This window comes from Phodopus roborovskii, unplaced genomic scaffold (assembly GCF_943737965.1).
Source record: "Phodopus roborovskii unplaced genomic scaffold, PHOROB, whole genome shotgun sequence".
Lineage (NCBI taxonomy): Eukaryota > Metazoa > Chordata > Mammalia > Rodentia > Cricetidae > Phodopus > Phodopus roborovskii.
In genome coordinates this window covers 19,627,903-19,641,484 of record NW_026125052.1, presented here as the reverse complement: position 1 = coordinate 19,641,484, position 13,582 = coordinate 19,627,903, and the positions used below count along the sequence as shown (strand labels likewise).

General features: G+C 37.9%; 1 protein-coding gene across 1 annotated transcript in view; it reads right to left on the bottom strand.

The window, feature by feature from the left end:
• Positions 1 to 13,582, bottom strand: part of Efcab13 (EF-hand calcium binding domain 13) — a 68,006-nt gene that overhangs the window by 23,092 nt on the left and 31,332 nt on the right. The window contains exons 11-15 of the mRNA XM_051182924.1: positions 12,984 to 13,055; positions 9,432 to 9,575; positions 8,225 to 8,299; positions 3,168 to 3,311; positions 1,018 to 1,086 (exon numbers count right to left, since the gene is read on the bottom strand). Coding sequence (XP_051038881.1) covers positions 1,018 to 1,086; positions 3,168 to 3,311; positions 8,225 to 8,299; positions 9,432 to 9,575; positions 12,984 to 13,055 — 504 coding nt within the window. The remainder of the gene's footprint in view (positions 1 to 1,017; positions 1,087 to 3,167; positions 3,312 to 8,224; positions 8,300 to 9,431; positions 9,576 to 12,983; positions 13,056 to 13,582) is intronic.

Here is a 13,582-nt window from a genome sequence, read left to right as displayed (position 1 = left end):
ATACCTGGAAAACTTAAAAAAAAAAAAAAAAAAACTAAGACAGGGGCTGGAGAAATAGCTCAGCAGTTAAGAGCACTGACTGCTTTTGTAGAGGACCAGAGTTCAGTTCCCCACACCCACACAGTGGCTCACAATCATCCATAACTCCAGATCAAAGGGATCCAATGTGCTCTTCGGACTGCCAAAGGCACCAGACACACACGTCATGATCATATCAGTAGGCACCACACTCACACACACAAAATAAAAATAAATCTTAAAAAAAGAAAAAACCAACTAGCAGATTTCCCATAGAGTCCAAGAAATGAAGGTGGAATTTAAAATATCTTGTAAATGTTTTTAATAGTTTTTTTCTTCTGAAAGAAGTGCCAATTTCTAATCAAACTAAGCTTTGCCTGCCTTCCACCAGAACAATGCAAATGTGTTAGCTAGAAATCAAAGCATATTATCAAAAAAAACCAGTTTAAACAGTTACAAATAATTCACTTACCTTCATTTTTCTTCTTTCTTAACTATCACTGGGGTTATGGAGTCCAGGATCTCAGTGCACATTAGGCAGGGGCTCTACCAGGCTACAATCGCAGCTCCGATATCTTTTCTCCTCCTCCTCCTCCTCCTCCTTCTCCTCCTCCTCCTCCTCCTCCTCTTTCTCCTCATCCTCTTTTCCCCCTCCTACTCAATGAATGTGTGTGGTATGCTTGCATGTGTGTTCATACGTGTATACTCCTATGGAGATGCAGGGGTATATATGTGCATGCATGTCCAGGTTGAGTGATGAGTCTCCTCAATCACTCTTCACTGTATTCATTGAAGCAGGATCTCTCCACTGAAATCAGAGTTCATCAATATGGCTAGATTCTGAGTGTCCCAGGTCTCTGCCTTCTAAGAGTTAGAATTACAGGCAGTCTACCTGGCATTTCCATGTGTTCTAAGGACCCAAACTCAGATTCTCAGGTGAATACGGCAAAACTTTCTCTGCAGAGCCATCTTCCCACCCCACTCCAAACCCATATTTACCTTTTACCCTGAGGGCATCCCGCGTGTCCTTTACTACTTTTGAAAATTCTTCAAGTTGTACTTTATCATCTTTTGAGGGAAAAAAATATTTTATTACGTTATCCCCATTAAGCAAAAGTCAGCCAATGAAGCAACCTATAAAATGTAAATTATCTGATATATGCTTAAGAATCATATTTTTAGTAACAGGTTGATTTATGGAAAGAGTGCAAAGACTATAAAATTTAAACTGAGTTCTCAATTTCCATCATTTAAGAGAAACCATATGATCTGTAGTCATACAAAATGCAAATGGAGTCCTAAATAATAATAAAAGCTAGGCCTCAGCCTTAGTTTAGGATTTGTTTGAAGGAAAAACTTCTGTGACAGACAACCTGAAAGGCTCTTTGAACATAAAAGTCTGACAGGACCAAGAACACCCTTTTACCTAGGCAAGAGCATGCAAGCACCAGACTACTGTCAAGGGACAAACATGGGAGACAGAAGCAACTTTATTTCCTAACCACCAGTGAGGAAGCTTAGATTGGAGACTTGAAATTATTGTAGTTGATGATTGCAAACTAGAACAAAGCACAGAGGCCAGCAAGGTGCATACCCAAGCTGTCAAAATCCTACTTTACAGGTTTCAAATATAGCTACAAATATGATATCTTGCCTTTTATCCACCGTATGTTTTAAATTAGCACTTGAATTCTTAGGAACTATATAATAAAATTGCATTCCTTTACAACAGTACATTTTCCTGTTTCTCATAGAAATATCCAGAATCTACCTAACTACAAAGACTTTGCCTCTGAATCTGTCAGCTATCCTGACTAATAAAACAACAAGATGTTACCATAAAATCTGAACAAATACTTTATCTTTTTTTTAAAGACATGTTCTTGCTAGGTAGTACATACTTACTGTTAACACACTATACAACATGAAGGTATTGAAATAAAAAATAGATACTGGTGTTTTATACAGAACAGCCAAATTATATGAATTTTCTTTATAGTTCCTAAATGTAGGTATTATCATTTCAGCCATTAGACACTCCACCTCACTGAGATCTGAATCTGGAGGAGGCATGGAGGTCTTTGTGCTCACAGATAAGCAGTAGGGAAACCTGGAATGCTAAGGCCACAGGTTTGTTCCTTCAAGGGAAGGAATGCAAATCCTGTTATCCAACCAAAAGGCTGGAGCTGACATGCTTTCTTTGCACTATCTGTGTGGATACTTTTCCAGCACTGGACCGTCTCCCAGGCCCTTATCATAACTTTGTTTTTCCTCAGTCAATCTATAGAGCCTATCTTTATGGACTTTACAAAAAGTTTGATGGAGTCATGTCTGAACTTTGTTTAGATTTCTTTGTTCCTTAAGGACATTTATGGATGCTTTGTTGTCCATGCAGTATTCAGTTAATTATCACCAGGATAATTTTCACCAAATTGTGCGGTGCTTAAACATAGCTAAAACGAACCACCACTTGGAATCAGTTCTGGAGTTTGACTTGTGGAGTGTTTGACTCAATACTGCTACCTGAGTCACACTGAGATGAACTGTCTTTTTTTTTTCTGCTGCAGATTGTCACTCTGCTGGCCATGAAGGTTGCAGAGAACCCCTCATGAATCTATAAAACTGCTGGGGAAAAAAACAGAGGGAATGTTCCATGACATATGTTCTAGGCAGATAATTCTTGGATATAACCTGGAAAGCACAGCTGACCCAAGAAAAATAGACAAAGAGAAGAGCATCAAAGTAAAAAGGGTAGTCAGAACAATAATCAGAGGGAGCAAGAGAAAGACAGAGAGAAACACACACACTATGGGCAGGAAGCTAGCAACCACTTACTCATGAATTGAAAGAAAATATTTTCAAATCACACATTGGATAAGAGGGCTACTATCTAAAATATATAATGAACTCAAAATACTTACAGCAAGAAAAATACAACCTACTTTTTAAATGGGTGAAAGTCTTGAATAAATATTTCCCTCAGGAAAACACACAGGCAGCTCACAGCTGTATGAAACATACCGTGAGCGTAACAGAAACGCAAGCTGAATGCACAGTGAGGTCCCCACTTTGTATTTGTTTGGCTGTTTATCACTAAAAGCAGACACTAAACTTTCTTTACCTCTTAATTTACTATTTGGAATACCCACCATCAACTGTTGCTAACTTCACTGCATCTAATAATTCATCCTTTTTTAAATAAATATTCAAACTAGACAGTGTGTCCCACAAGTGAGAAACATCCATCTGGTCCTTGCTGAGGTTGTGGAGGGTCTCAATAGCATTCGCCAACACTAAACCACGGACAAAAACACAAGCTTCATGATATATTTATTCAAGATACCAATACAAGAAACTATTATTTGGGAGTTCCTGCGGACAAGATCCTTGACCCCCAAATCCTGGCCTCTGCCAAAGAACGAGGTCTCAGCTGGAGAGCGCCAGTTTCCAGTGAGGTCCGACTACCCTGCAAAACCTTCTCAAGTTCCAGCTCAGCCCTTGTCCTCTTCCGCCGGCTATTGGCCAGAGTTGAAGGACAAGTTACTGGGGAAATGGGTTTCTATTTTTGTTTCCACAGAAAATGAAAAGATGTGGATTCCTTCCAGACTAATGTGGCTTGATCACGCCAGACCGCCTGAAACAGAGTACAAGCTGATCCTACATTCAAAACAGCTGGACAAAACAGCCCTACAGACTACAGCCAGGATATCTGAATCTTCTTCGAATCCCCCAAGACAGCGCCCCTTACCAGCAGGAAGTAGTTTGGAAAGAACGACGCCCAAATTCCCAAATATTGTGTATAAATGTTTGTTTTCATTTAATTGGACTGTTATATAAAATTAAATAAAATTAAAAAAAAAGAAACTATTATTTGGAAGTTAACAATTAAGGATTTGGGGGCTAAGATAAACATCAAATATAGCATAAATGAGCATCAAAACACAATAAAATATCTAACCTGTTATAATACATCTTAGAAGTTTCTGAACTGTTTCAAGAAAATATTCCCTCATCCCTGGGTAATTACAAATAATAATAATAATTTCCTAACTGGGAATTCAGATCAGTGGAGTAGTTTCCCAGTATACTCAAGGGCCTGAGAGCAATCCTCAACACCACAAAAATCCCACAATTTTCCTTGACTAGAAATCTGAGTTCCCAATAAAGGTTAAGATTTTACTTTTAATTGTGTGTATGTGTAGGGGTACAAGTTTGCACGAAGGTGCCCACAGATGGCAGGAGAGGGTGTCAGGTGCCCTGGAGTTAGAGTTAAGGGTGGTAAGAAGCAACAGGAATTAAAAGGTTAACAAAATGAAGATGAAACTGAATTAGCAAGATGAACCTTAAGTTTTTATAGAAAGCTAGTATGGAATAATGCATCTTTTTATAGGAATGACTGAGGCTGGAGATGTAGTTTAGCATTTCAAAACTTGGACCCAATCTTATCACCATATATATATATATATATATATATATATATATATATATATATATATATTCCAACAAACCATTGGAAAAACTGTAGACTAGGAACAGCAAGGTTTTGCTTCACGAATCCATAAAAAATGTTTTTATACCACATTTTAAAACACCAATAAAAGTTCCAGGGAATGGCCAAGCACCTTGGCACATGTCTACGTGTGACCAGTACCCAGGGAGCTAGGGCAGGAGAATCACCTGAAGCCAGGTTGGGGAGTTTAAGACCAGTCTGGGAAACATGATAGACCTCATCTCAAACAAGCAAAGCAATGGGATAGACGAGAAGAAAGGGCAGTATGGCATTGAAGCCAAAGTGGGAAAGCTGATTAAAAATGACTCTTCCGTATGTGTCTACACAAGTGAATATGAAGCTCAAGTGTGGGGGGGGCACCAAATGACAAAAATGAGTGTGCTCGTGGGATGGTACAATAAAGCTTGGAAAACACAGCTTTACCCGAGGTCTAATTGTAATGGCAGTGTGTGTGGCACTAATCAGGCCTAAGATAAGGAGACCTCTGTACCTTTTCGCTTCTAGAAAACATTATAGCATTAATATGGGAATTCATGCGGTAATGAAAAGTACTTAATACTAATGCATGATAAACACTATGTATGAATAACAATAAGACAATAGTTAGAATTGCTACTATGTAGTACATTTAAGTCTATAGTTATAACCGAAATGTTTACAAAGTCTATCTGGAAATTAGGACTAAATGTATCTTTACTACTTTGGTTTGCTTGTTTGCTTGCTTGCTTGACAGAGGGTGTCGTGGGGTTTTTATTGCTGCGAAGAGACTCCATACCACAGCAGTTCTTATAAATGAAAATACTTAATTGAGGTGGCTCACTTACAGTTTCAAAGGTTCATTCCATTATCATCATAGTGGGGAGCATGGCAGCATGTGGGCAGATGTGATACTGGCTACGTCATGATATACAGGCCACAGGAAGTTGACTAAGACACTGGGCAGTATCCAGAGAAGAGGAAATCTCAAAGCCTGCCTCCACAGTGACACACTTCCTCTAACAAAGCCATACCCACTCCAACAAAGCCATACTTCTAATAGCACCACTCCCTATAAGACTATAGGGGACATTTGCATTCAAACTACCACACAGGGTCTCATTTTGTAGCTCTGACTGTCCTGATACTATGTAGAACAGGCTGGCTTTGAACTTATACAGATCCACTTGTCTCTACCTCACAAATGCTGGGATTAAAGGTGTATGCCACCAAGGCTAGCCCTTTGCTACTTTTTTTCAGGAATTAAGTAAAAAGCTTAAATTCTACCTAAGAACTAGACTAGGGAAAACATTTTCTGATAAATTAAAGCCCAAGAATACCATCTATGAATGGTATTCACATAATGCTAAACCAAGATTTAGCACAGTTCACTATCCTTATGAGAAAAATGTTTTGTTGGACCCAGATCTTACTTATTGCAAAAAGCAATTTCTAGTAAATTGAAGAAAGACTTGAAGCTTTTAGATGGCACTGGGAAATACCTTAATAGGATCAAAATTGAGATAATCTATTTTTCATATGAAGGCAAAGCCAGAAGCTAAACCTGAGAAGGGTAGGAGCTGGAATAGGATTGGAAGTTGAAGAAAATGGGGATTTTGTTTCAGAGAGTGGGAAATAAGCTAATTATATAATCAGACTCGTGCAGAGTCAGAAGTTTCATTGCATGGGTTCCAATGAAGTACAGAAAGGCTAGATATTTTAGGATATTGTGTAAACATATATCAGACAGTTTAAATCAGATAAGAAGAGCACAAATGAGCAGGTACTGCAAGGGTAGAAGGACTGAAGTCACAATGTAAGGGTTATAGAACCGGTAAGAAGACAGGCCCTTGCACTGGATGTGCTCCTGGCAGTGCTGGACAGCTTGCCTGGGTAGTGATGACCGTGAGGAAGAGCTGGTGGGCTGACCAATGCAGCTACCACTCAGGCCCAGGGTTAGGAGCTGGCCCACCCAACATCCATCTCACCTATGAACTAATCGGGGCATGTGAAGGGGACAAACCTACGGATCCAAACAGCAGGGTCTCCATGACACAGGACAACAACAGGATAGCCAAGAGGAGCCCTGGAGAAAGTCCATTACCAGTGGTGTATGGAAGCCAGAGGCTTCAAGCAAGACCAATGACTCGCAGCAAGGAACACTTGCAAGTAGAAATGAATGGACTAAAGGATAACCTGTGTGACTCAATGGAACACACTACAGCTGCCACAACAAGACTTTTCCTTTTTTTGTCTTGGTTTTGTTTTAATTTTTCTTTTAAACTGTGTTTTGTTTAGGGGACAGGCTGCAAGGGCAGAAGGTAGATTTGAGGGGACAGGGAGATAATTGGGTTCAGAATACGTGATGTGAAAGCCACAAAGAATCAAGAAAAGTTAAAAAGGGGGAGGAATAAGCAATCTGATAAAAATGGAAAAGTAAACATAAATATATAATATTAAGACTCACACAGAAAATAAAGCTGAAAATATGAATTAAAATATACTGTGCAACTGTGCTAAGAAAAAATTAACTTCCATGACAGTGAAAATCCTAAGGGAAAAATTGAAATGACTGATAATACAAATAATCCCTTCATCTTTACCCACTGTACAACCTAATATAGAAGAAAACTATAAGCTAAGAATAACTTAACTAAAATCCACTATCATTCAATATATAAGCATCAAATAACATAACTCCAGCCACAATGTTTAAAGTACTAATGCCAGACCATAAAAATAGATGGTTATGGGGTTGGAAACATGACTCATCAGTTAAGAGCATGCCATGCCCTTCTAGAGGACCCAAGTTCGGTTCCCAGCACCCATGTCACCAGCTCACAATTACATGAGACTACAGCTTCAGGGGATCCATCATCTGCTTTTGGCCTCCACAGGGAACCATGCACATGTATCACATACCCAGCCCTCACCCCAGACACCAACATATCAACATATACCAACATACAATTAAATATTGTTAAATAGACATTATAGCCTTACTTTTCCCTACGCTGAGTTCCACAGTGCCAAATTCTAGCTCATATTCACTTACTGGCAGCTTAACATAAAGCCTGGTACATATTAACGGTTCTTGAATGTCATTAAGTAGATTAGAATACTGAAAGAAATGCTGGTAAAATAGCTGAAAACCAGAAACTCTGCATATTTGTTATCAAATTCTAAATAGCATCACTTTCTCAGAGCGAGAAGGCATTTCAATCCCCCCCCCCCAAGTAGATGTAGCACACGTAGCTCTGTCTACTGTAAATATGGAGGTCAAAGTAAGGCTATATTAGCTCTCATATCACCTGCGTGTAGACGTTATTCTAGAATTAGGACTCAGTAATGAAAAGATTACAACCACACTTAGCAGCACAAATTTAGGCAGTTGGGCTGGAGAGATGGGCTCAGTGGTTAAGAGCACTGACTGCTCTTCCAGAAGTCATGAATTCAATTCCCAGCAACCACATAGTGGCTTGCAACCATCTGTAATGCATTATAGTGACCTCTTCTGGACAGCATTACAGGCAGAACACTGTGTACATAATACATAAGTAAATTTTTTTTAAAGTCAGCAACAAAGTTAGGCAGTCATTGCTTGATGATCTTTCAGATAACTAATTATTTTAGTATCTTATAAAAGCTTTTTATCTTCTAAAATCTTTCAGACTACTTGGTCCACAAAAAGCATCACATGTCAGTAACATTCATACGTACATAAATTTTCAGAGAAGGATTCTGTGTTGCTCATCATGGTATCAATAAATTCCTTAAAATTCACTTTTTTTGTTTCTAAATGAAAGAGAAACATTGTCTTTAGTATCTTCAAGTACCAAATTATTATGACAAATACTGAATTATGTGAAGACATCCATCATTTACTACAAATCACTAAAATATATGTTTAGAAAGAGAAAAGGCAATTCAGTGTAGAAACAAAAACCAAGTACTTAATAGAAAGATGTTCAAAATAGTGCACAGTAGTGTTACTTTCACCTGGCATCTCATTTTGTTCATGCATGCTCATGAATGCCTAGAAGTTCTTTATCTTGCCTTCCATCACTTTCTCTTTGCCTGTACCTGTCTCACAGACACTATCATAGCTGCAATAAGCTTTCAAGAAAAACACATCTACACTTGCACACCTCCTGCACACATGGTCCAGGGACTCTGTTCATTCATACAAATATTAGAATTGGCTCATAAAAATCTGAATCTTGTTGGAATTTCTTTAGACAAATTAGAGAAATGACAGTATTAGGTATGGCCATAGCACCCTCAGTATCCCAGATCTCAGTTCATCCCAAAAGCTAACTAGCATTGGATGGAAGAACTGACTGGTTTCAGTCTCTGAACCTACCAGCATAGCACATGTTCCCATTCAAACCATCCTTTATATTTTCTCCATAGAAGTTTTATACAGATTACATTTTCTACTTCTTTTTATTATGAAGGTTTTAAATACATACAACTAAGAACATTATAATGAATTCTCATACAGTGTCCTTAAAAACAATGGCTACTAACTATTCATCCATATGGAACCTCATTTACTTGACTAGCCCACCTCTATCTGTCCCTTAAGGAAAATTCTTGCTCAGTTGCATGGGCACTTGTAAGCCTTCACTATGAGTAGACAGCTTTGATTGAGGGAGGCACCTTCACCCTTTCAATGCCTTGTGTCCTGACTTCCATCTTATCAGGGAGCAAGATCAAAACTCTGTTTTCTGTTTCTTTGCAGTTTTACCTAGGGAAAAGTACCTGAAAAGATGATTAACACCGCCTATTTCTAGATGATGAATTTTGAGCATTAAATTGTACTTTTGATTTTATTGTTCCCATTTCCCTTATTGATTTAATACTTTTTCTAACAAAAAAAGTCATTATTCTGAGAAAAATAGTTTCCTTGAATTTTATCATTTACCATCAGCTTCAATTAATTCTTTGATCTTCTTTAGTTCTGGCTTAGGAAGATAAACTCCAAGATTTTGAAGACAAGTATCAAGATCTTCATAAGCAATATTTTCATCCTGAATTTTGCTAACGGCTTCAATGGCATCATTCAATGCTGAAAATAAATTTGTTCATATTAGAATTCAGTAAAAAATTCAAGCAAAAAAAAAACACAAGCATTAAGATAAATGCTAGGTCCATCATTAAACAAAAATACAAATCACTTCAGACGTGTTGCATAGTAACAGCATAATCAGAATGCTTTAAGGAGTTTTGTTTGTTCAAGTTTTGTTGTTTGAAGACAGGGCATCAAACTCCCTTTGTAGCTGAGGATAACTTTGAACTTCTGATATTCAATCACCATGCATGCTTTCTGCAATGCTGGGGATCAAACACCATGCACACCAGGCAAACACACTACCAACTAAGCTATATCTCTAGACCCTAACTTTTTGGTGCTAAAAATCATTAAGTATCAGAATCAGTCAACAATATTCTACTTTGCTATGTGATTTCTACACCTAAGAAATGCCAACTTAATCACATTGACAATATCACCACTGAAAACATGATCTTGTGAGAATGTCCTGCTTAATTCAACAAGTTAAAATTCCTTGGTGGTTTATTTCATATTAGCAAAAACATAAGTAGAAAACCTTCCTTAATGACAATCAAGATAGCATTTTGTGGGGATGTGTAGTTTGGTTCATGCTAAATTCATTTAGTTTAATCTTTAAATACAAATATGATTACTTAGAAATAATTATCCTGTATCTCTTTTATAATACCTGAAAATCTACACTTTAATAATACTTTGGACAGTGTTTCCTTTCCTTTGTTAAATGTAAAGCACCTCAATTAAATCATTCCTTTTTTTTTTCCTTTTCCTTTTTTGAGACACAGTCTCACTATGTAGCCTTGGCTGTCCAGGATCTCATTGTGTAAACCAGGCTGGCTTTGAAATCACAGAGATCCACCTGCCTCTGCCTCTAAGTGCTGGGATTAAAGGCATATGCCATTATGTCTGACTATTAAATAGTTATTAAAAGAAATTCTTCCAAAATATGCAGGTTTTCATGCCTACCCCCTCTCTTTATTCTGGGATTCTGTCTAGCTTGAACTTGTAACAGGTCTTGAGTATACTGTCTCAACTGCTGTTAGCTCATGTGTGCTACTGTTCTGCTGTGTCCAGAAAACACTCATTCTTTGTAGTCATCAACCACCTCTGGCTCTTATATTCTTTCTGCCTCCCCATCCTTGATCCTTGTGAAGAGGGGACATGATAAAGATGCCCATTTAGGGCTGAGCATTCCACGGTCCCTTATTCTCCGCACTTCTCCTAGCTAAGGAGTTATTGGCAATTGACAGAAGTTGAGAAAGGGAGAGTAAATTTCCTTTAAGGGTTGGTTGAGCATGCTCCGGTGGAAGTCCCCACACCCAAGAGTATATATGGCAGTATCACCTGTATTTAATGAGTATTTTTTGTAAAAAAAAAAAAAAAATAGACACAACTTGGGTAAGTAGGGAAGGGTACAAGTGTGTGGGGGGATCTGGAAAGAATGGTACGAGGGGCAAATGTGATACAAATGCACTGTATGAATTTCTTAAAGAACTAATAAAAGTGAGAAAAAAGAAATTAATAAAAAAACCAAGCAAACATTATTGTATGTATACATACATACATACATACATACATACATACATAGTTTTTAAAGAGGTTGATAGACCAGATGGCAGTCGACACAGAGAACTGGCCAAGGTGCAAAGAATGAGAAATTTGAGACTGCTCAGCCCTAAATGGAGCATGTATACCTATGCCCTCCTCCCAAGGCTCAGGGATCATTGTGGACGAAGGGATGGAAGAGTGTAAGAGCCAGAGGCAGTGGACGACTACAGCAAACAGTGTCTTCTGGACATAAGTGGGCAGCTGCCCCTATGAACTCACAGCAGTTGTGGCAGCATGCATAAAACCTGTGCAAGCCCAAGCCAGGCCAAATCCCAGTCGAGACAGAAGCGAGTACACAAGCCCACCCCTGGCTGTAAGCATGAGTTTTCTGGCCCAGCAGGTCCCGCAGCCCTTGAGCCCCAAATGAACACACAGACACTCTAAATTATGAAACTGTTGGCCAGTGACTAGGGTGTCTTATCAGCTAGTTCTGTCTTAATTATTAACCCATTTCTATTAATCTAAGTATTTCCATGTGGTCTTATCTTACCAGAGAAGGGTCCGAACCTCTTACTCCATCCTCTGCTACATGATGTCTGACCTCTGCCTCCACTTCCCAGAATTCTCCTTGTCCCCTAGCCTCACCTATCTTTCTGCCTGGCCAATCAGTGTTTTATTCATCAACCAATAAGAGAAACATATACAGAATAACATCTCCCATCACTAGCCATGGATCTACTGACAAAATGTTAGCTGCTAGGGGATGAAGACACAGTTTTCTCTAAGAGTAGTTTTAGTGAGATACCCATGCTCCAGTGGAGTACCACACATCCAAAAATCTTTAGGCAACACAAATTGGTCTTGAGGGATTTTTTTCTTAAAAAAAAAAAAAGATACAAAGTCTGTAAGGGGTGAAGTGGAGTAGATCTGAGAAGAGTTGGTGTGGGATGAATATAATCAAAACACATCTATTAAACTCTCAAAGAGCTAATAAAATTTTAAATTTTTAAGTAGGAGAGGTATCATAAATCATTTGAAGAAAAAGTGAGATCTGGAAAAATAACATACTCATACACTGAAAAAAAATGAAGTAGGTTTTTCTCACATGTTAGATCCAGATAAAGTATTTTATCTCATATTTTAGTCTTGCTTCAAAAACTATTTGCATAAAAAAATAATTACAAGCAAAAATAAACAAAATTAAAACAATACCGGATTGTTGTGACCATTGCACAACTTTATAAATTTACTTAAAAATCAGTTAGTGGGTCAATATTATATGTATAAACTATAACCTAATAAGTGCTTCACAAAATGTTCTAAATCAAAAGTAAACTATATCAATATTTCATTCAAATAAGTTCTTCATGAATAGTCAAAAATTAATTCCTAACCAATGATGCTAATTACGCATTTGCTCTCTTGCTATCACTTGCATTGCTGGACTGTATGTAGCACTTGGGGTTTATAAAATTCAGATGACAACTCTATGAGATGAGCAAGTTACTTGTTGTTACCCTGAGACGGCAAGTTCTTACAAGCTGGCTGTTAAGCTGCCTAAGGGTCACAGCCTCAGAAAATGTGACAGTGAGTGTCCATCTCAAAGCAAGCCCAGTTCTTATCTGTTTTGGCTTAGTTTTGTTTCATTTTGTGCTCTACCTGTTTTGTTTGTGTTGGAGGCAAGCTATGTAGCTTGGCCTTCAACTCCCCATTCTCTTGTTTCAGCCTTCCCAGTGTGGGAACTGGAGAGCTACGCTCCACCAGGCCCCACAGAAGCAAGTTCACTGCCATCTGTTCAAGCTTCTTTTCAACCTAATTGCTCTTCCTCCAAGTCATTTCAAATCAAATTCTACCTACCATCACATTCAGGAAGATTGTGCTCCTTGGAGACTGTCATAATAAAGTCATCTAAATTCACCATTCCACTTTCTGTAAAATAAAAATTTAAATTACACAGTATGATATATTTAATATTTTTATTAAATTAAGAGTAAATCATTAATTTCACCATCCTATTCTGCCTTTACACACACACTCTCTCCTAAAATTAGTCTTTCTGAATTAGGTCAGTTCATATCATTGTTTCCCTTTTTTAATTTATGGGATAATAATTTAATTACATTTCCCCCTTTCCTTTCCTCCCTCCAAACCTTCCCATGTACTCCTTCCCAATGTCCTTCAAATGTATGGCCTCTTTTATGTTGCAGAATATTATTTTAAGATGTGATACATTTGTTTATACTGCAGAACATTTGTTTAATGATGCAAAGATATGTTGCATTTTTTTATGTTGCATTTGTTTAACTGTGTGAAGTTATGTTATTTTTGTCTGTCCAAAATACCTGATTGGTCTAATAAAGAGAAGAAAGTCATTATAGCTAGGTAGGAGAAAGGACTCCTTTCAGCCAGGGCTGAAAGACAGAATAAATAGGAGGAGAAATCTGGGAAGAGAAGAT